This window comes from Salmo salar, chromosome ssa15, assembly GCF_905237065.1.
Source record: "Salmo salar chromosome ssa15, Ssal_v3.1, whole genome shotgun sequence".
Taxonomy (NCBI): domain Eukaryota; kingdom Metazoa; phylum Chordata; class Actinopteri; order Salmoniformes; family Salmonidae; genus Salmo; species Salmo salar.
The window spans coordinates 13,998,835-14,023,049 of record NC_059456.1 but is presented as its reverse complement, the minus strand read 5'-3'; the positions used below and the strand labels follow the sequence as shown (position 1 = coordinate 14,023,049).

Here is a 24,215-nt window from a genome sequence, read left to right as displayed (position 1 = left end):
TAACCAGACCATCCCCTGGCACAGTGCTATATTAACCAGACCATCTCCTGGCATGGCACAGTGCTATATTAACCAGACCATCCCCTGGCACAGTGCTATATTAACCAGACCATCCCCTGGCACAGTGCTATATTAACCAGACCATCCACTGGCACAGTGCTATATTAACCAGACCATCCCCTGGCACAGTGCTATATTAACCAGACCATCCACTGGCACAGTGCTATATTAACCAGACCATCCACTGGCACAGTGCTATATTAACCAGACCATCCCCTGGCACAGTGCTATATTAACCAGACCATCCCCTGGCATGACAAAGTACTATATTAACCAGACCATCCCCTGGCATGACACAGTGCTATATTAACCAGACCATCCACTGGCACAGTGCTATATTAACCAGACCATCCCCTGGCATGGCACAGTGCTATATTAACCAGACCATCCACTGGCACAGTGCTATATTAACCAGACCATCCACTGGCACAGTGCTATATTAACCAGACCATCCCCTGGCACAGTGCTATATTAACCAGACCATCCCCTGGCACAGTGCTATATTAACCAGACCATCCCCTGGCATGGCACAGTGCTATATTAACCAGACCATCCCCTGGCACAGTGCTATATTAACCAGACCATCCCCTGGCACAGTGGTATATTAACCAGACCATCCACTGGCACAGTGCTATATTAACCAGACCATCCCCTGGCATGACAGTGCTATATTAACCAGACCATCCACTGGCACAGTGCTATATTAACCAGACCATCCCCTGGCATGACACAGTGCTATATTAACCAGACCATCCCCTGGCATGGCACAGTGCTATATTAACCAGACCATCCCCTGGCACAGTGCTATATTAACCAGACCATCCCCTGGCATGACACAGTGCTATATTAACCAGACCATCCCCTGGCATGACACAGTGCTATATTAACCAGACCATCCCCTGGCATGACACAGTGCTATATTAACCAGACCATCCACTTGCACAGTGCTATATTAACCACACCATCCACTGGCACAGTGCTATATTAACCAGACCATCCCCTGGCATGGCACAGTGCTATATTAACCAGATCATCCCCTGGCATGGCACAGTGCTATATTAACCAGACCATCCCCTGGCATGGCACAGTGCTATATTAACCAGACCATACCCTGGCACAGTGCTATATTAACCAGACCATCCACTGGCACAGTGCTATATTAACCAGACCATCCCCTGGCACAGTGCTATATTAACCAGACCATCCCCTGGCACAGTGCTATATTAACCAGACCATCCCCTGGCATGGCACAGTGCTATATTAACCAGACCATCCCCTGGCACAGTGCTATATTAACCAGACCATCCCCTGGCACAGTGCTATATTAACCAGACCATCCCCTGGCACAGTGCTATATTAACCAGACCATCCCCTGGCATGACACAGTGCTATATTAACCAGACCATCCCATGGCATGACACAGTGCTATATTAACCAGACCATCCCCTGGCATGGCACAGTGCTATATTAACCAGACCATCCCATGGCATGACACAGTGCTATATTAACCAGACCATCCCCTGGCATGGCACAGTGCTATATTAACCAGACCATCCCCTGGCATGGCACAGTGCTATATTAACCAGACCATCCCCTGGCATGGCACAGTGCTATATTAACCAGACCATCCCCTGGCATGGCACAGTGCTATATTAACCAGACCATCCCCTGGCATGGCACAGTGCTATATTAACCAGACCATCCCCTGGCATGGCACAGTGCTATATTAACCAGACCATCCCCTGGCATGGCACAGTGCTATATTAACCAGACCATCCCCTGGCATGGCACAGTGCTATATTAACCAGACCATCCCCTGGCATGGCACAGTGCTATATTAACCAGACCATCCCCTGGCATGGCACAGTGCTATATTAACCAGACCATCCCCTGGCATGGCACAGTGCTATATTAACCAGACCATCCCCTGGCATGGCACAGTGCTATATTAACCAGACCATCCCCTGGCACAGTGCTATATTAACCAGACCATCCCCTGGCACAGTGCTATATTAACCAGACCATCCACTGGCACAGTGCTATATTAACCAGACCATCCCCTGGCATGACACAGTGCTATATTAACCAGACCATCCACTGGCACAGTGCTATATTAACCAGACCATCCCCTGGCATGGCACAGTGCTATATTAACCAGACCATCCCCTGGCATGGCACAGTGCTATATTAACCAGACCATCCCCTGGCATGACAGTGCTATATTAACCAGACCATCCCCTGGCATGGCACAGTGCTATATTAACCAGACCATCCCCTGGCACAGTGCTATATTAACCAGACCATCCCATGGCACAGTGCTATATTAACCAGACCATCCCCTGGCATGGCACAGTGCTATATTAACCAGACCATCCCCTGGCATGGCACAGTGCTATATTAACCAGACCATCCCCTGGCATGGCACAGTGCTATATTAACCAGACCATCCCCTGGCATGGCACAGTGCTATATTAACCTGACCATCCCCTGGCATGGCACAGTGCTATATTAACCTGACCATCCCCTGGCATACCACAGTGCTATATTAACCAGAACATTCCCTGGCACAGTGCTATATTAACCAGACCATCCCCTGGCACAGTGCTATATTAACCAGACCATCCCCTGGCACAGCGCTATATTAACCAGACCATCCCCTGGCACAGTGCTATATTAACCAGACCATCCCCTGGCATGGCACAGTGCTATATTAACCAGACCATCCCCTGGCATGGCACAGTGCTATATTAACCAGACCATCCCCTGGCATGGCACAGTGCTATATTAACCAGACCATCCCCTGGCATGACACAGTGCTATATTAACCAGACCATCCCCTGGCATGGCACAGTGCTATATTAACCAGACCATCCCCTGGCATGGCACAGTGCTATATTAACCAGACCATCCCCTGGCATGACAGTGCTATATTAACCAGACCATCCCCTGGCATGGCACAGTGTTATATTAACCAGACCATCCCCTGGCACAGTGCTATATTAACCAGACCATCCCATGGCACAGTGCTATATTAACCAGACCATCCCCTGGCACAGCGGTATATTAACCAGACCATCCCCTGGCATGACACAGTGCTATATTAACCAGACCATCCCCTGGCATGGCACAGTGCTATATTAACCAGACCATCCCCTGGCATGGCACAGTGCTATATTAACCAGACCATCCCCTGGCATGGCACAGTGCTATATTAACCAGACCATCCCCTGGCATGGCACAGTGCTATATTAACCAGAACATCCCCTGGCATGGCACAGTGCTATATTAACCAGACCATCCCCTGGCATGGCACAGTGCTATATTAACCAGACCATCCCCTGGCATGGCACAGTGCTATATGAACCAGACCATCCCCAGGCATGGCACAATGCTATATTAACCAGATCATCCCCTGGCACAGTGTTATATTAACCAGACCATCCCCTGGCACAGTGTTATATTAACCAGACCATCCCCTGGCACAGTGCTATATTAACCAGACCATCCCCTGGCATGGCACAGTGCTATATTAACCAGACCATCCCCTGGCATGGCACAGTGCTATATTAACCAGACCATCCCCTGGCATGACACAGTCCTATATTAACCAGACCATCCCCTGGCACAGTGCTATATTAACACACTACCCCTCTGTTAAGAGAAGTGGTGTTAACGAGGAGTGGAAACTCAGGATAGTAGACAACGAGGACTCTGTCAGCTAATATAAGTCTAGAACAGTATTGGTACAGGGCAACCCCCCAAACAGTTTCAGCTGGACTTTCACCTAATCAAAGAATTAGCTCAGCAGGAGAAGCACTCCCTTGAGAAAGACACCCCCCACCGCGAGCGGGTCAGACCAGACCTCTTCATTATATAACGCCCCACAGACCTCTTCATTATATAACGCCCCACAGACCTCTTCATTATATAAGCCGCCCCACAGACCTCTTCATTATATAAGCCGCCCCACAGACCTCTTCATTATATAAGCCGCCACAGACCTCTTCATTATATAAGCCGCCACAGACCTCTTCATTATATAAGCCGCCACAGACCTCTTCATTATATAACCCGCCACAGACCTCTTCATTATATAACCCGCCACAGACCTCTTCATTATATAACCCGCCACAGACCTCTTCATTATATAACCCCACAGGCCTCTTCATTATATAACCCCACAGGCCTCTTCATTATATAACCCCACCGGCCTCTTCATTATATAACCCGCCACAGACCTCTTCATTATATAACCCGCCACAGACCTCTTCATTATATAACCCCACAGACCTCTTCATTATATAACCCCACAGACCTCTTCATTATATACCCCCACAGACCTCTTCATTATATAACCCCCCCAGATATAACCCCCAGACCTCTTCATTATATAACCCCCCAGACCTCTTCATTATATAACCCCCCAGACCTCTTCATTATATAACCCCCCAGACCTCTTCATTATATAACCCCACAGACCTCTTCATTATATAACCCCACAGACCTCTTCATTATATAACCCCACAGACCTCTTCATTATATAACCCCACAGACCTCTTCATTATATAACCCCACAGACCTCTTCATTATATAACCCCACAGACCTCTTCATTATATAACCCCACAGACCTCTTCATTATATAACCCCACAGACCTCTTCATTATATAATGCTCAAAAAAATAAAGGGAACACTTAAACACATCACATCCTAGATCTGAATGAAAGAAATAATCTTATTAAATACTTTTTTCTTTACATAGTTGAATGTGCTGACAACAAAATGACAAAAATAATCAATGGAAATCCAATTTATCAACCCATGGAGGTCTGGATTTGGAGTCACACTCAATATTAAAGTGGAAAACCACACCACAGGCTGATCCAACTTTGATGTAATGTCCTTAAAACAAGTCAAAATTAGGCTCAGTAGTGTGTGTGGCCTCCACGTGCCTGTATGACCTCCCTACAACGCCTGGGCATGCTCCTGATGAGGTGGCGAATGGTCTCCTGAGGGATCTCCTCCCAGACCTGGACAAAAGCATCCGCCAACTCCTGGACAGTCTGTGGTGCAACGTGGCGTTGGTGGATGGAGCGAGACATGATGTCCCAGATGTGCTCAATTGGATTCAGGTCTGGGGAACGGGCGGGCCAGTCCATAGCATCAATGCCTTCCTCTTGCAGAAACTGCTGACACACTCCAGCCACATGAGGTCTAGCATTGTCTTGCATTAGGAGGAACCCAGGGCCACCGCACCAGCATATGGTCTCACAATGGGTCTGAGGATCTCATCTCGGTACCTAATGGCAGTCAGGCTACCTCTGGCGAGCACATGGAGGGCTGTGCGGCCTCCCAAAGAAATGCCACCCCACACCATGACTGACCCACCGCCAAACCGGTCATGCTGGAGGATGTTGCAGGCAGCAGAACGTTCTCCACGGCGTCTCCAGACTCTGTCACGTCTGTCACGTGCTCAGTGTGAACCTGCTTTCATCTGTGAAGAGCACAGGGCGCCAGTGGCGAATTTGCCAATCTTGGTGTTCTCTGGCAAATGCCAAACGTCCTGCACGGTGTTGGGCTGTAAGCACAACCCCCACCTGTGGACGTCGGGCCCTCATACCACCCTCGTGGAGTCTGTTTCTGACCGTTTGAGCAGACACATGCACATTTGTGGCCTGCTGGAGGTCATTTTGCAGGGCTCTGGCAGTGCTTCTCCTGCTCCTCCTTGCACAAAGGCGGAGGTAGCGGTCCTGCTGCTGGGTTGTTGCCCTCCTACGGCCTCCTCCACGTCTCCTGATGTACTGGCCTGTCTCCTGGTAGCGCCTCCATGCTCTGGACACTACGCTGACAGACACAGCAAACCTTCTTGCCACAGCTCGCATTGATGTGCCATCCTGGATGAGCTGCACTACCTGAGCCACTTGTGTGGGTTGTAGACTCCGTCTCATGCTACCACTAGAGTGAAAGCACCGCCAGCATTCAAAAGTGACCAAAACATCAGCCAGGAAGCATAGGAACTGAGAAGTGGTCTGTGGTCCCCACCTGCAGAACCACTCCTTTATTGGGGGTGTCTTGCTAATTGCCTATAATTTCCACCTGTTGTCTATTCCATTTGCACAACAGCATGTGAAATGTATTGTCAATCAGTGTTGCTTCCTAAGTGGACAGTTTGATTTCACAGAAGTGTGATTGACTTGAAGTTACATTGCGTTGTTTAAGTGTTCCCTTTATTTTTTTGAGCAGTGTATAACCCCCAGACCTCTTCATTATATAACCCCCCCCAGACGAGCCAACAGTCCAGCACAACAACACCCCCTCAACCAGACAACACAACAACACCCCCCTCAACCAGACCCAGACAACAGTCCAGCACAACAACACCCCCTTAACCAGACCCAGACAACACAACAACACCCCCTTATCCAGACAACAACACCCCCTTAACCAGACTGTTTACTGTTCATTTTTATTGTTCATTTCACTTTTGTTTATTATCTACTTCACTTGATTCGGCAATGTTAACATATGTTTCCCCTGCCAATAAAGCCCCTTGAATTGAATTGAGAGAAGCCAGAAGGATGAGGTACAGTGTCTCCTACTCACCACTTGGCTGATGTCATAGCCCCAGGGCAGGAAGAGGATTCCTGTGTTGTATTTCTCCCAGTGAGACAGGATGAATGAGAATAGGACCACCCACAGGATGTAGTACAACGTGGCCACGCCCACACCGCTTGGGCCACGCCCAAATATGGAGTAGACGGTGGCCACGAAGAACACACAGGCCCAGCTGTCCAGGCCGTGGTCAAACAGCTCCCCCAGTGGCGTGGAGGAGTTGGTACGCCTCGCCTGCTTACCATCCACACCGTCTGTCACGGAGAGAGACAGAGAGTGAGAAGAGAGAGAGAGAGGAGAGAGATTGAGACACAGAGAGAGACAGACAGAGTTTGGACAATTAATGGACACCGCAGTAGGGCCGTCTCCTATATAGACATCCTATGTGTTTTAATTAAATCAACTATATTCACTGAGCTGGTCTGATGCTTTAAGCACTATTTGATGAAATAATTATAAAAAACACACAAATGACTAGAGGGAGTGCGACCACAATTGATTTAATTTTGCCGGGATCACATTTGCTGCGCCATGTTAAAAAAATGACAGTGAGTGACTGACTAGCACCCGCTGTCTTGCTCTCCTCCCTGCTGCAGCGACCACCACAGAACATCAGAGTGTACAGTCATAGCCAACATTTTTGAGAAAGACACAAATATTAATTTTCACAAAGTCTGCTGCCTCAGTTTGTATGATGTCAGTTTGCATATACTCCAGAATGTTATGAAGAGTGATCAGATGAATTGCAATAAATTGCAAAGTCCCTCTTCGCCATGCAAATGAACTGAATCCCCAAAAAAACATTTCCACTGCATTTCAGCCCTGCCACAAAAGGACCAGCTGACATGTCAGTGATTCTCTCATTAACACAGGTGTGACTGTTGACGAGGACAAGGCTGGAGATCACTCTGTCATGCTGATTGAGTTCGAATAACAGACTGGAAGCTTCAAAAGGAGGGTGGTGCTGGGAATCATTGTTAACTGCAAGGAAACACGTGCCGTCATCATTGCTTTGCACAAAAAGGGCTTCACGAGCAAGGATATTGCTGCCAGTACGATTGCACCTAAATCAACCATTTATCGGATCATCAAGAACTTCAAGGAGAGCGGTTCAATTGTTGTGAAGAAGGCTTCAGGGCGCCCAAGAAAGTCTGTCATGTGCTTCTCAGCCAAGGGAGTGGGTTCACTCACAATTTTGCCTAAAAACACAGCAATGAATAAAGAATGGTACCAACACATCCTCCGAGAGCAACTTCTCCCAACCATCCAGGAACAGTTTGGTGATGAACAATGCCTTTTCCAGCATGATGGAGCCATAAGGCAAAAGTGATAACTAAGTGGCTCGAAGAACAAAATATCAATATTTTGGGTCCATGGCCAGGAAACTCCCCACGCCTTAATCCCATTGAGAACTAGTGGTCAATCCTCAAGAGGCGGGTGGACAAACAAAAACTCACAAATTCTGACAAACTCCAAGCATTGATTATGCACTTCTCAGCAACGGGTGTGGCTGAAATAGCCAAATCCACTCATTTCAAGGGGTGTCCACATACTGCTGGTGATCAAGTAAACATTTGAGAACTTAGTCCTACTGATCAAACAACCATGAAAAAGGTAGACTCTCTCTCTCTCCCTCAGTTATACACATCAATAACCATTAAAAGGTAGACTCTCTCTCTCTCCCTCAGTTATACACATCAATAACCATTAAAAGGTAGACTCTCTCTCCCTCAGTTATACACATCAACAACCATGAAAAGGTAGACTCTCTCTCTCCCTCCCTCAGTTATACACATCAACAACCATGAAAAGGTAGGCTCTCTCTCCCTCCCTCAGTTATACACATCAACAAACATGAAAAGGTAGGTCTTTCTCCCTCAGTTATACACATCAACAACCATGAAAAGGTAGGCTCTCTCTCCCCCTCCCTCAGTTATACACATCAACAACCATGAAAAGGTAGGTCTCTCTCCCTCAGTTATACACATCAACAACCATGAAAAGGTAGGCTCTCTCCCTCCCTCAGTTATACACATCAACAACCATGAAAAGGTAGGCTCTCTCCCTCCCTCAGTTATACACATCAACAACCATGAAAAGGTAGGCTCTCTCCCTCCCTCAGTTATACACATCAACAACCATGAAAAGGTAGACTCTCTCTCTCCCTCAGTTATACACATCAATAACCATGAAAAGGAAGACTCTCTCTCTCCCTCAGTTATACACATCAACAACCATCAAAAGGTAGACTCTCTCTCTCCCTCAGTTATACACATCAACAACCATGAAAAGGTAGACTCTCTCTCTCCCTCAGTTATACATATCAAACAACGATGAAAAGGTAGACTCTCTCTCTCCCTCAGTTATACACATCAACAACCATGAAAAGGTAGACTCTCTCGCTCCCTCAGTTATACATATCAAACAACGATGAAAAGGTAGACTCTCTCTCTCCCTCAGTTATACACATCAACAACCATCAAAAGGTAGACTCTCTCTCTCCCTCAGTTATACACATCAACAACCATGAAAAGGTAGACTCTCTCTCTCCCTCAGTTATACATATCAAACAACGATGAAAAGGTAGACTCTCTCTCTCCCTCAGTTATACACATCAACAACCATGAAAAGGTAGACTCTCTCTCTCCCTCAGTTATACACATCAACAACCATGAAAATGTAGACTCTCTCTCTCCCTCAGTTATATACATCAACAACCATGAAAAGGTAGGCTCTCTCTCTCCCTCCCTCAGTTATACACATCAACAACCATGAAAAGGTAGGCTCTCTCTCCCTCAGTTATACACATCAACAACCATGAAAAGGCAGGCTCTCTCTCTCCCTCAGTTATACACATCAACAACCATGAAAAGGTAGGCTCTCTCTCCCTCAGTTATACACATCAACAACCATGAAAAGGTAGGCTCTCTCTCCCTCAGTTATACACATCAACAACCATGAAAAGGTAGACTCTTTCTCCCTCAGTTATGCACATCCATAATATCAACAACTAATGCTTGCCAGAGCAAAATGAGCTAAAATGTAACGAAGGAACATTAGATAAACAGGCTGAAACCTTTTCAGCAAGTTGCACTGATAAACGATGGGGAAGAGTAGCCTGCATGCATATTTATTTATCTAACCTTTATTTAACTTGGCAAGTCAGTTAAGAACAAATTCTTATTTACAATGACGGCCTAGGAACAGTGGGTTAACTGCCTTGTTCAGGGGCAGAACGACAGATTTGTACCTTGTCAGCTCGGGGATTTGATCTAGCAACCTTTCGGTTACTGGCCCAACGCTCTAACCACTAGGCTACCTGCCTGCCTCTAACCACTAGGCTGCCTGCCTGCCTCTAACCACTAGGCTGCCTGCCTGCCTCTAACCACTAGGCTGCCTGCCTGCCTCTAACCACTAGGCTGCCTGCCTGCCTCTAACCACTAGGCTGCCTGCCTGCCTCTAACCACTAGGCTGCCTGCCTGCCTCTAACCACTAGGCTGCCTGCCTGCCTCTAACCACTAGGCTGCCTGCCTGCCTCTAACCACTAGGCTGCCTGCCTGCCTCTAACCACTAGGCTGCCTGCCTGCCTCTAACCACTAGGCTGCCTGCCTGCCTCTAACCACTAGGCTGCCTGCCTCTAACCACTAGGCTACCCTGCATGCTTCTGTCCCAACCCACGTTTTGACAACTGAATGGGAACTTGCCTGCCTCAAATCACCCATTTGATCGATGCCAAATACATTTGATTGACATCTATGAGATATGCTGACTGTGGATAACAGCCGTTCAAGTTTAGCACAGCTAGCTAGCAAAGTTATTCACATTTCTTGCCTAGCTAACTAAATGACACCTGCATTTCTAGCTGCAGCCACAAAAAAACAATATGAGAGGAAAAGTTGGTTACTCACCCACTCCTCCAATGTCATGCCATCCTCCCAGCAGCTAGCTAGCGTTTTAGCTCAATAAAGACCTACATAAATAGATACGCTAGCCTATTAGCCACGTTATGACTGACTTGTGATCATTGCTCTTGCTAGTTCGATTGTATATAGATTGTATTGACGTTCCCAGCCTTAGTTACAGTCGTCCGTTTTTGTCCAGAATATTGAGTCATTGGAAGTGAAACAGTGCATTTTGATTGGAGGCAGCAGACGATGTTCCAGGCCAGCTGGGATTTACAACCTGCTATTTGGACTACCAAGAAATTTATTGTGAACTATATGAATCATGTGTTTAACTGCATCCATCTATTCTGCCAACGTCTTACTGTACGTCATGGAACGTTGAGTCACATAGAACCCATTTTTAAAACCTCTTATAAAGTTGGTTTTGTAGCATAAAACTGGGAATTTTATATTTTTGACTGATATTGTGATTGTCTGTTTCATATCTGCAAAGTAGTTAAAACACTGTCAGTTCCAATTTAAAAAGTCACCATTGGCCTCAAAGTGAAATTCCTGTGTGGTTTCCTTCCTCTCCAGCTACTGAGTTAGGAAGGACGCCTGTATCTTTGTAGTGACTGGGTGTATTGATTCACCATCCAAAGAGTAATTAGTAACTTCACCATGCTCAAAGGGATATTCAATGTCTTTTTTTAATTATTTTTACCCATCTACCAATAGGTGCTCTTTGTGAGGCATTGGAAAACCTCCCTGGTCTTTGTGGTTGAATCTGTGTTTGAAATTCACTGCTCGACTGAGGGACCTTACAGATAGTTGTATGTGTGGGGTACAGAGATGAGGTAGTTACTCAAACATCATGTTAAACACTATTATTGCACACAGAGTGAGTCCATGCAACGTATTATGTGACTTGTTAAGCACATTTTTACTCCTGAACTTGTTTAGGCTTGCCATAACAAAGTGGTTGAATACTTATTGACTCAAGACATTTCAGCTTGTTAATTTCTATTATTTTGAGGGGGGAAAAATAAAAAAAACTGTGTCACTTTGACATCATGGAGTATTGTGTGTAGGCCAGTGACAAACAAATCTCAATTTAGTCCATTTTAAATTCAGGCTGTAACACAACAAAATGTGGAAAAAGTCCAGGGCTGTGAGTACTTCCTGAATGCTCGATAAGATAAAGAACACTTGAAAAATCTAATTTGCCTCGATGAAATCCATGAACTAGTGAATTGTTGGATAATAATGAAAAACAGGTGTCATATAGAAAACTCAATTACACGTTCGTTACAGTTTTTTCATGTGACGCCAATGAGACAACTTACCTAGCGTACACACACAGCAGTACTCACCCAGTGTATACGCCAGGAAGTTGAAAAGTCCTGCAGCGACCCAAACCCAGCTTGGCACATGACTGTATCCTTCAGCTAACACACATACACACACACACACACAGAAATCAGTTACTTTGAGCAAAAAGAAGTCTACATACATTGCATGACCAAAGGTATGTGGACACCTGCTCGTAGAACATCTCATTACTAAATCATGGGCATTAATATGGAGTTGGTCCCCCCTTTGCTGCTATAACAGCCTCCACTCTTCTGGGAAGGCTTTTCACTAGATGTTGGGACATTGCTGCAGGGACTTTCTTCCATTCAGCTACAAGAGCTTTAGTGAGGTTGGGCACTGATGTTGGGCGATTAGGTTTGGCTCGCAGTCAGCGTTCCAATTCATCCCAACGGTGTTCGATCATACTGAAACAGGAAAGGGCCTTCCCCAAAACTGTTGCTAGAAAGTTAGAAGCACAGAATCATCTAGAATGTCACTATGTTGTAGCGTTAAGATTTCCCTTCAGTGGAACTAAGGGGCCAAACCCGAACCATGAAAAACAGCTCCAGACCATTATTCCTTCTCTAGAGAACGGGTTTCCACCACTCCAGAGTCCAATGGCGGGGAGCTTTACTCCCCTCCAGCCGACGCCTTGCATTGCACATGGTAATGTTAGGCTTGTGTGCAGCTGCAAGGCCATGGAAACCCATTTCATGAAGCTCCCAACGAACAGTTCTTGTGCTGACGTTGCTTCCAGAGGCAGTTCGGAACTCGGTAGTGAGCGTTGCAACCGAAGACAGAAGATTTTTACAAGCTAGGTACTTCAGCACTCGACGGGTCCCGTTCTGTGAGCTTGTGTGGCCTACCACTTCACGGCTGAGCTGTTGTTGCTCCACTTCACAATAACAGCACTTACAGTTGACTGGAACTAAGGGGCAGCAAATTGGGCGAACTGACTTGTTGGAAAGGTGTCAACCTATGACGGTGCCACATTGAAAGTCACTGAGCTCTTCAGTAAGGCCATTCTACTGCCAGTGTTTGTCTATGGAGATTGCATGGCATTGTGCTCTATTTTATACACCGGGTGTGGCTGAAATAGCTGAATCCATTAATTTGAAGGGTTGTCCACATACTTGTGTGTGTGTGTATGTATATATAGTGTATAAGTCTAAGTCCATTGTTGCATCAACTAGTCCTTTCATGAGTCATTTGTGTGTGTGTGGTGCAGGTGTGTGTGTGTGTGTGGTGTAGGTACTGTGTTATGACCCTTTGGTCATGAAGGAAACATGTTCCAGTGAGCAGTGGACTTTACCTTACACAAACACACACCACACACACCCCTGCACCACACACACACGGCGGGCGGGCAGCGTACCGGATGCATCGAAGTGGTAGTCGTAGAAGGACAGCATGAGGAAGTTGAAGACCAGGAACATGAAGCCAGTGAAGGTGATCAGGTTAGGAGCTAGCCATCTGGGCATCACCTGGAGAGAGAGAAGAGAAAGAGAAAGAGAAAGAGAAAGAGAGAGAGAAAAGAGAGAGAGAGAGAGAGAAGAGAGAGGAGAGAGAGAGAAGAAGGATGGAGAAACTGAAACTCTGGTGTCCAAACACTTGTCCTAGTGTTTGGACACACACAGGCACAAACGACCTGAGAACACAGCAGGAAAGGGTGGCCACAGCACTGAAGGGAGTGATTGAAAAAGCTTCTTCTACTTTCCCCAATGCACAAGTGGTTATCTCCACCCTGCTACCACGAAAAGACTTCCACCCTGCAACATTACAGCGGGTAAACGCAAGTATTTCCTGTGACTGTGCCTCAAAACCAAATGTTTTCCTGGCTCACCACTCCAGCCTGGACTTGAACAGCCTCTATGACCAGGTCCACCTATACAAGGCAGCATTGCCCACCTTCGCCAGGACGCTAAAGGACATCGCCCTCAACCGCAGCCCCAACAGATCAATAGACACTCCGCCCAGACCAGCGAGACACTCTCCCAGGCCTGCGGGCTGTGGTGGTCACGACATTTAGATAGCCGGTGACAGTCAAGCAAATAACTGTCGGTCTCACGGTAATTGACCCTTAATTAACAAACACGTTTAGCATCTCCTGGCTTCCACACATAGACAACAAGCCATTTAAAAAAAGTCTAATTCATCCATGTAATATAGCCTACACCTTCACAGTAAATGCATGTAATATAGCCTACACCTTCACAGTAAATCCATTATTTATTTTAGTCAGGTCTAAAGAAACATGATATGAAGAAAACGTAGTCTATTTCAGGAGAACAGAATAGCATACTCTGAGTTGTCCTGATGTTAGGTCCTGATCTGTCTATTCCATATGGCTGTGGGCTACACTAGTTAATTTAGTAGGTCCTGATGTGGCTGTGGGCTACACTAGTTAATTTAGCAGGTCCTGATGTGGCTGTGGGGCTACACTAGTTCATTTAGCAGGTCCTGATGTGGCTGTGGGGCTACACTAGTTCATTTAGCAGGTCCTGATGTGGCTGTGGGGCTACACTAGTTCATTTAGCAGGTCCTGATGTGGCTGTGGGGCTACACTAGTTCATTTAGCAGGTCCTGATGTGGCTGTGGGGCTACACTAGTTCATTTAGCAGGTCCTGATGTGGCTGTGGGGCTACACTAGTTCATTTAGCAGGTCCTGATGTGGCTGTGGGGCTACACTAGTTCATTTAGCAGGTCCTGATGTGGCTGTGGGGCTACACTAGTTCATTTAGCAGGTCCTGATGTGGCTGTGGGCTACACTAGTTCATTTAGCAGGTCCTGATGTGGCTGTGGGGCTACACTAGTTCATTTAGCAGGTCCTGATGTGGCTGTGGGGCTACACTAGTTCATTTAGCAGGTCCTGATGTGGCTGTGGGCGACACTAGTTCATTTAGCAGGTCCTGATGTGGCTGTGTCATATGGCTGTGGGCTACACTAGTTCATTTAGCAGGTCCTGATGTGGCTGTGGGCTACACTAGTTAATTTAGCAGGTCCTGATGTGGCTGTGGGGCTACACTAGTTCATTTAGCAAGTCCTGATGTGGCTGTGGGGCTACACTAGTTCATTTAGCAGGTCCTGATGTGGCTGTGGGGCTACACTAGTTCATTTAGCAGGTCCTGATGTGGCTGTGGGGCTACACTAGTTCATTTACCAGGTCCTAATCTGGCTATGCCAAATGGCTGTGGGGCTACACTAGTTCATTTACCAGGTCCTAATCTGGCTATGCCAAATGGCTGTGGCCTACACTAGTTCATTTAGCAGGTCCTGATGTGGCTGTGGGGCTACACTAGTTCATTTACCAGGTCCTAATCTGGCTATGCCAAATGGCTGTGGGGCTACACTAGTTCATTTAGCAGGTCCTGATGTGGCTGTGGGGCTACACTAGTTCATTTAGCAGGTCCTGATGTGGCTGTGGGGCTACACTAGTTCATTTAGCAGGTCCTGATGTGGCTGTGGGGCTACACTAGTTCATTTAACAGGTCCTGATGTGGCTGTGGGGCTACACTAGTTCATTTAGCAGGTCCTGATGTGGCTGTGGGGCTACACTAGTTCATTTAGCAGGTCCTGATGTGGCTGTGGGGCTACACTAGTTCATTTAGCAGGTCCTGATGTGGCTGTGGGGCTACACTAGTTCATTTAGCAGGTCCTGATGTGGCTGTGGGGCTACACTAGTTCATTTAGCAGGTCCTGATGTGGCTGTGGGGCTACACTAGTTCATTTAGCAGGTCCTGATGTGGCTGTGGGGCTACACTAGTTCATTTAGCAGGTCCTGATGTGGCTGTGGGGCTACACTAGTTCATTTAGCAGGTCCTGATGTGGCTGTGGGGCTACACTAGTTCATTTAGCAGGTCCTGATGTGGCTGTGGGGCTACACTAGTTCATTTAGCAGGTCCTGATGTGGCTGTGGGGCTACACTAGTTCATTTAGCAGGTCCTGATGTGGCTGTGGGGCTACACTAGTTCATTTAGCAGGTCCTGATGTGGCTGTGGGGCTACACTAGTTCATTTAGCAGGTCCTGATGTGGCTGTGGGGCTACACTAGTTCATTTAGCAGGTCCTGATGTGGCTGTGGGGCTACACTAGTTCATTTAGCAGGTCCTGATGTGGCTGTGGGCTACACTAGTTCATTTAGCAGGTCCTGATGTGGCTGTGGGCTACACTAGTTCATTTAGCAGGTCCTGATGTGGCTGTGGGCTACACTAGTTCATTTAGCAGGTCCTGATGTGGCTGTGGGGCTACACTAGTTCATTTAGCAGGTCCTGATGTGGCTGTGGGGCTACACTAGTTCATTTAGCAGGTCCTGATGTGGCTGTGGGGCTACACTAGTTCATTTAGCAGGTCCTGATGTGGCTGTGGGGCTACACTAGTTCATTTAGCAGGTCCTGATGTGGCTGTGGGGCTACACTAGTTCATTTAGCAGGTCCTGATGTGGCTGTGGGGCTACACTAGTTCATTTAGCAGGTCCTGATGTGGCTGTGGGGCTACACTAGTTCATTTAGCAGGTCCTGATGTGGCTGTGGGGCTACACTAGTTCATTTAGCAGGTCCTGATGTGGCTGTGGGGCTACACTAGTTCATTTAGCAGGTCCTGATGTGGCTGTGGGGCTACACTAGTTCATTTAGCAGGTCCTGATGTGGCTGTGGGGCTACACTAGTTCATTTAGCAGGTCCTGATGTGGCTGTGGGCTACACTAGTTCATTTAGCAGGTCCTGATGTGGCTGTGGGCTACACTAGTTCATTTAGCAGGTCCTGATGTGGCTGTGGGCTACACTAGTTCATTTAGCAGGTCCTGATGTGGCTGTGGGCTACACTAGTTCATTTAGCAGGTCCTGATGTGGCTATGGGCTACACTAGTTCATTTAGCAGGTCCTGATGTGGCTGTGCCATATGGCTGTGGGCTACACTAGTTCATTTAGCAGACAAGATTTGCTCAGAATTCCAAGGCATTATTTTATAGTATGAAGAACACAATTGAACAAAGCTGAATAAAATATAAATATTTCTCCAAATGATGCATGAGACTAATGATGATTTGAAAAAAAGTCACTTGAAAAGGCATGAGCTCTGCTTTGTTATTTGTGCAGCTTGTACACACTACATCAGTCTCTCATTCACAAATTGACAAGCACTTGATAATGCCTCGAATTTCACGGCGGCCGTAACATGCCCTTCTCCCTGAGAGAGCTGCGTTGTGATCGGGTCTTTCTCAGACTACAAGTTAAAACAGACACATTGGGGACACAACGCAACATGTCCTTATCCAATTCTGAGGTGCATATTGAAGCTATTTTTTCGTCAGCCAACAAGATGAGTAGGCCTAACAGACTGACTACACCGCTCGCGTTGTGAGCGCTGCAAAATAAATTTAGAAATCTATATTATTCAATTATTGCACCCACACTGCTCGCCAATGAGCGTCTGCGATGCCAAGGGCTAAAATAGAAGTCAGTTCTATTTCTGAAGCAGATAGCGCTGCAAGTCCTGCCTCTCCCATCTCCTCATTGGTTTATAGAAGCAGGTACGTGCCATCTCCTCATTGGTTATACCTACGTGGGTGACAAAGACGAACGAGGTCAGTGGCGGTAATGCACCTAATTTATGAAAGTTGCCAATCGCAATATAAAGTCAAGAGATGAAAAGGCCTGGAAGGAGGAGAGATGACTAGAAACAATTCGGGTGACTGTTTTATGTGTGGATTAGTTGTCAGAGTAGAGGACCTTGTGTATTTCAGGTAAAATAACAACTCAATGTTTATATGCCAGGACAAATTAGCTAGCAACAGTAAGCTAGCTAAATAGGATAAATTAGCTAGCAAGTGCAGCTAAATTGCCATAAAGGTTTAATGCTTTTCGACCAGTCCCTAAATTAATGTAATTGGTTCAGAGATTGTTTTTATATTTTAACCTGCGTGTCATGATGGCATATTCTGGGACAGTTGTGGGATGCAATAGATCCCAAATTAATACAACTACTAGCATCAAAAAAACATGTTTTTATGCAATGTGGCTGACGCAATCAGAACGTTTTGCTTAAAATGTTGATAAACTATTAGGCTAATTCTTCACATTATAAGCGCAGCAATGCGCACATGGCAGTAGGCTTTGTACACATGGCAGTAGGCTATATGCACATGGCAGTATGTAGAAGTCTGTAGATGGTAGAAGGTTTTAAGCGCAAATGTTCTATTAGTGGAAAACAGCCCAACCCTAACCCCCGACACTAACCCCCACGCCTAACCCCCACGCCTAACCCCAACACCATTATCAAAGTGACCGCAAATGCAATTATGCATTTAATGCTTTTATTATAAAGGTGAATTTTTATGGTGAAAATTATCTCTCCCCAAACTTGAAACTCACACACTGCTTATGTATGCAGTTAGGCTCTACACACCTTCTAAAGAGGATTAATGTGCTTCATTTTAAGAAGTTATTTGGCCACTTTAGTTGTGATACAAACCTTATTAAAACATATAGGCCTACAGGCTAGGCTACATGAGGTGTGTTCATTCTTTCTTATGCTGGGCATCATTCACAAGTGACAGGCTAATATTGTCACCCATCAGACTATTCTTGATTTAATCTTTACATATACTAAATAATATACAGTACCAGTCAAATGTTTATACAAGTTGAGAAATAAATATAGTAGGCCTAGCCTATAGAAAGCTGATGGGATCCTCCTCTTGTTAATAGAGGCCATCACTCTGTTTTCTCACACAATTGCATAGCCTATAGAAATGTTGTGTAACATGAGCTCATGGGCTCTCATGAAGTGTTTGATTATATTTTCGCTACATTTGCATTGATGTCAGAGTGACTAGAGTGACAATAGAGTGCTGAGTACCAGGCAGTTAGCAAGTTTGATAGGTTACGAATGACCAGCAGCAGCATCAGAGGTAGAGAAACCTAATTACCATAACTAAACGGTCATGTGGAATTTGACTGCCTTCATGACTTGACTGCCGGTGTGGCGGTAATACGATCACTGCAACAGCCCTAGTCACAACTCCTGCAGCATGCTCGTCTATAAATAGTCAATGGTAGGCTTCAAGCGTACTCTTAGGGTAAGTACACCTATAGCTCATCCGTTGGCAGTACTGTACTTTATCACTGACCTCAACCCAGAGTCTCTCAGTGTTCAGTCAGCCTACTGACACCCCCATCAGATCACAATCTACTTGAACAGAGCAATAATCAACCATGAGGCATCGAAGCCAAAGGAACTAGATACTATAAGAGATGCTATAGATGGAAGGAACCTATCAAAAACAATTGGACAACAACAAAACCAATACTTCCGAGACAATTTCCTGGACAAAATTTTCCAAATTAACGTACAACAGACCACGTATTCACCCTGCTCACCCTAATTGACAAACAAACAAACCAAAACAAGGGCAAAGTCTTCTCATGCTTTGTTGATTTAAAAAAAAGCCTTGACTCAATTTGGCATGAGGGTCTGCTATACAAATTGATGGAAAGCGGTGTTGGGGGAAAGCATATGAAATATTAAAATCAATATGCTTAAACAACAAGCAGTTAAATTTGGCAAAAAAACAGACACTTCCTTCCACAGGCCTGTGGGGTGAGACCGGGATGCAGCTTGAGCCCCACCCTCTTCAACATGTATATCAACAAATTGGCGAGAGCACTAAAACAGTCTGCAGCATCTGGCCTCACCCTACTAGAACCTGAAGTCAAATGTCTACTGTTTGCAGATGATCTGTTGCTTCTGTCACCAACCAAGGAGGGCCTACAGCAGCACCTAGATCTTCTGCACAGATTCTGTCAGACCTGGGCCCTGACAGTAAATCTCAATAAGACAAAAATAATGGTGTTCCAAAAAAAGGTCCAGTAGCCAGGACCACAAATACAAATTCAATCTAGACACTGTTGACCTAGAGCACACAAAAACACAGATAATTATACATACACTACCGGGCAAAAGTTTTAGAACACCTACTCTTTCAAGGTTTTTTTTATTTTTACCATTTTCTACATTCAAAACTATGAAATAACACATTGAATCACGTAGTAACCAAAAAAAAGTCTTAAATCAAAATATATTTCATATTTGAGATTCTTTATATAGCCACCCTTATGACAACTTTGCACAATCTTGGCACTCTCTCAACCAGCTTCACCTAGAATGCTTTTCCAACAGTCTTGAAAGAGTTCCCACATATGCCGAGCACTTGTTGGCTGCTTTTCCTTCACTATGTGGTCTGACTCAAACCAAACCATCTCAATTGGGTTGAGGTCGGGTGATTGTGGAGGCCAGGTCATCTGATGCAGCAATCCATCACTCTCTTCTTGGTAAAATAGCCCTTACACAGCCTGGAGGTGTGTTGGGTCATTGTCCTGTTGAAAAACAAATGATAGTGGGACTAAGCCCAAACCAGATGGGATATCGCTGCAGAATCTGTGGTAGCCATACTGGTTAAGTGTGCCTTGAATTCTAAATAAATCAGACAGTATCACCAGCTAAGCACCCTCTCGCCATCACACCTCCTCCTCCATGCTTCACAGTGGGACTCACACATGCGGAGGTCATCCGTTCACCCACACCGCGTCTCATAAAGATACAGCGGTTAGAACCAAAAACTTCAAATTTGGACTCCAGACCAAAGGACAAATTTCCACCGTGTTTCTTGGCCCAAGCAAGTCTCTTCTTCTTATTGGTATCCTTTAGTAGTGGTTTCTTTGCAGCAAATCGACCTCTAGACAGTTGTAGTTGAGATTTGTCTGTTACTTGAACTTTGTGAAGCATTTATTTGGGCTGCAATTTCTGAGGCTGGTAACTCAAATTAACTTGTCCTCTGCAGCAGAGGTAACTCTGGGTCTTCCTTTCCTGTGGTGGTCCTCATGACAGTCAGTTTCATCATAGCGCTTGATGGTTTTTGCAACTGCACTTCAAGAAACTTTCAAAGTTCTTGACATTTTCCGTATTGACTGACCTTCGTGTCTTAAAGTAATGATGGACTGTGGTTTTTCTTTGCTTATTTGAGCTGTTCTTGCCATAATATGGACTTGATCTATTACCAAATAGGGCTATCTTCTGTTTGCCACCCATACCTTGTCACAACACAACTGATTTGCTCAAACGCATTAAGGAAAGAAATTCCAGAAATTAACAAGGCACACCTGTTAATTGAAATACATTCCAGGTGATTACCTCATGAAGCTGGTTGAGAGAATGCCAAGAGTGTGCAAAGCTTTCATCAAGGCAAAGGGTGGCTACTTTTAATAATCTCAAACACTTTCTTGGTTACTACATGATTCCATTTGTGTTAATTCATAGTTTTTCTGTTTTCAATATTATTATACAATGTCGAAAATAGAAAAAAATGTATAAAAAAACCTTGAATGAGTAGGTTTCCCCCATTAACATTGACGGGGCTGTAGTGAAGCGAGTCGAGAGTTTCAAGTTCCTTGGTGTCCACATCACCAACCAACTATCATGGTACAAACACACCAAGACAGTCGTGAAGAGCGCACGACAGAGGGTAGTGTGTACGGCCCAGTACATCACTGAGGCCAAGCTTCCTGCCATCCAGGACCTCTATACCAGGCGGTGTCAGAGGAAAGCCCAAAGAATTGTCAGACTCCAGTCACCCTAGTCATAGACGGTTTTCTCTGCTACCGCACGGCAAGCGGTAACAGAGCACCAATAGGACCAAATGGCTCCTTAACAGCTTCTACCCCCAAGCCATAAAACTGCTGAACAATGAATCAAATGGCCACCGCACTATTTACATTGACAGCCCCCCCCTCCCCATTTGTTTTGTACACTGCTGCTACTCGCTGTTTATTATCTATGAATAGTCACTTCACCCCTACCTACATGTAGAAATTACCTCGACTAACCTGTACCCCCCCACATTGACTCAGTACCACCTCATTATTGTTATTTTTATTGTGTTACTTTAGTTTATTTGGTAAATATTTTCTTCACTCTTCTTGAACTGCACTGTTGGTTACCCGGCGAGGCCTACGCCTGTTGGTTACACGGCCTACACCTGTTGGTTACACGGGCGAGGCCTGTTGGTTACACGGGCGAGGCCTGTTGGTTACACGGCGAGGCCGACGCCTGTTGGTTACACGGCGAGGCCGACGCCTGTTGGTTACACGGCGAGGCCGACGCCTGTTGGTTACACGGCGAGGCCTACGCCTGTTGGTTACACGGCGAGGCCTACGCCTGTTGGTTACACGGCGAGGCCTACGCCTGTTGGTTACACGGCGAGGCCTACGCCTGTTGGTTACACGGCGAGGCCTACGCCTGTTGGTTACACGGCCTACACCTGTTGGTTACACGGGCGAGGCCGACGCCTGTTGGTTACACGGCGAGGCCGACGCCTGTTGGTTACACGGCGAGGCCGACGCCTGTTGGTTACACGGCGAGGCCGACGCCTGTTGGTTACACGGCGAGGCCGACGCCTGTTGGTTACACGGCGAGGCCGACGCCTGTTGGTTACACGGCGAGGCCGACGCCTGTTGGTTACACGGCGAGGCCTACGCCTGTTGGTTACACGGCGAGGCCTACGCCTGTTGGTTACACGGCGAGGCCTACGCCTGTTGGTTACACGGCGAGGCCTACGCCTGTTGGTTACACGGCGAGGCCTACGCCTGTTGGTTACACGGCGAGGCCTACGCCAGTTGGTTACACGGCGAGGCCTACGCCAGTTGGTTATACGGCGAGGCCTACGCCTGTTGATTACACGGCGAGGCCTACGCCTGTTGGTTACACGGCGAGGTCTACGCATGTTGTATTCGGCGCAGGTGACAAAGTTTAATTTGATTTGTTCTAAAACTTTTGACCGGTAGTGTACCTAGGCCTAAACATCAACACCACAGATAACTTCAACAAGGCTGTGAACGTTGAGACAAGGCAAGGGCCTACCATGTCATCAAAAGGAACAGAAAACTCAACATCCAAATTAGGATCTGGCTAAAAATACATCAATCAGTTATCTAACTCATTGTCCTTTATGGTTGTTAGGTCTGGGGTCAACTCACCAACCAAGAATTCACAAAATGGGACAAACACAGACTGCCTATGTTCACAGCCCTCAGAAACTGAGCTGCACTTCCTAACCTCCTGCCAAATGTATGACCATATTAGAGACACATATTTTCCTCAGATTTCACAGATACACATAGAATTACAAAACAAATCAAAACACTGATAAACTTCCATATCTATTGGGTGAAATACCACAGCGTGCCATCACAGCTGCAAGATGTGACCTGTTGCCATGACAAAAGGGTAACCAGTGAAGCACCAACATTGTAAATACAACCCATTTTAATCTGTTTATTTATTTATCTACCTTTCATATTAAAACTACATGCACATTGTTACAACACTGTAAATAGCCAATAATATAACATTTGAAATGTCTATATTTTTTTAAAACTTTTGAGAGTGTAATGTATACTAATGTTTCCCTTGTTTATTTCCCTTTAGTTTATTGTCTATTCCATTTGCTTTGGCAAATTTATAAACATGCGTTTCCGATGCCAATAAAGACCTTTAAATTGAGAGAGAAGGGAAGAGGTAGAGAGAGGGTCAAGGTTATTGTATCTCAGCAGACAGAGGAAACCTCATTAATGATGCAGACAGACCTCATTATCATAATACACACACACACCGTTGTCATAGTCACAATAACCTGTGTGTGTGTGTGTGTGTGTGTGTGTGTCCTCACCTTGACTACAGAGTTCCAGAAGGGGTGCATGACGTAGACTGACAGGGGGTTGGAATCCACCGCACTATACTGAAGAGAGGAGAAAAGAAAAGAGAAAGTGAGGAGCGGAGAGAAGGATGAGAGGAAAGGAGGAAGAGAGTGAATGGAGGATTGTTCCTTCATATTAGTTCTTTGTTTGCCTCATGTTGAACAGAGCCATGTAATGTTCAGTGGACCATACATATACAGTTGAAGTCGGAAGTTTACATTCACTTAGGTTGGAGTCATTAAAACTCGTTTTTCAACCACTCCACAAATTTCTTGTTAACAAACCATAGTTTTGGCAAGTCAGTTAGGACATCTACTTTGTGCATGACAAGTAATTTATTTTTACAACAATTGTTTACAGACAGATTATTTCACTTATAATTCACTGTATCACAATTCCAGTGGGTCAGAAGTTTACATACACTAAGTTGACTGTGCCGTTAAACAGCTTGGAAAATTCCAGAAAATGATGTCATGGCTTTAGAAGCTTCTGATAGGCTAATTGACATCATTTGAGTCAATTGGAGGTGTACCTGTGGATGTATTTCAAGGCCTACCTTCA

The 24,215-nt window shown here is 45.8% G+C and overlaps 1 protein-coding gene across 3 annotated transcripts in view; it reads right to left on the bottom strand.

The window, feature by feature from the left end:
• selenoi (selenoprotein I) overlaps nucleotides 1-24,215 on the bottom strand; it is a 96,291-nt gene that overhangs the window by 65,012 nt on the left and 7,064 nt on the right. For 2 of the 3 annotated variants that reach the window (XM_045695485.1, XM_045695483.1), the window contains exons 2-5: nucleotides 23,627-23,695; nucleotides 13,284-13,392; nucleotides 11,929-12,003; nucleotides 6,663-6,925 (exon numbers count right to left, since the gene is read on the bottom strand). In XM_045695485.1, coding sequence (XP_045551441.1) covers nucleotides 6,663-6,925; nucleotides 11,929-12,003; nucleotides 13,284-13,392; nucleotides 23,627-23,656 — 477 coding nt within the window. In that variant the 5' untranslated portion in view covers nucleotides 23,657-23,695. The remainder of the gene's footprint in view (nucleotides 1-6,662; nucleotides 6,926-11,928; nucleotides 12,004-13,283; nucleotides 13,393-23,626; nucleotides 23,696-24,215) is intronic. The other variant, XM_045695484.1, reaches the window with a different exon arrangement.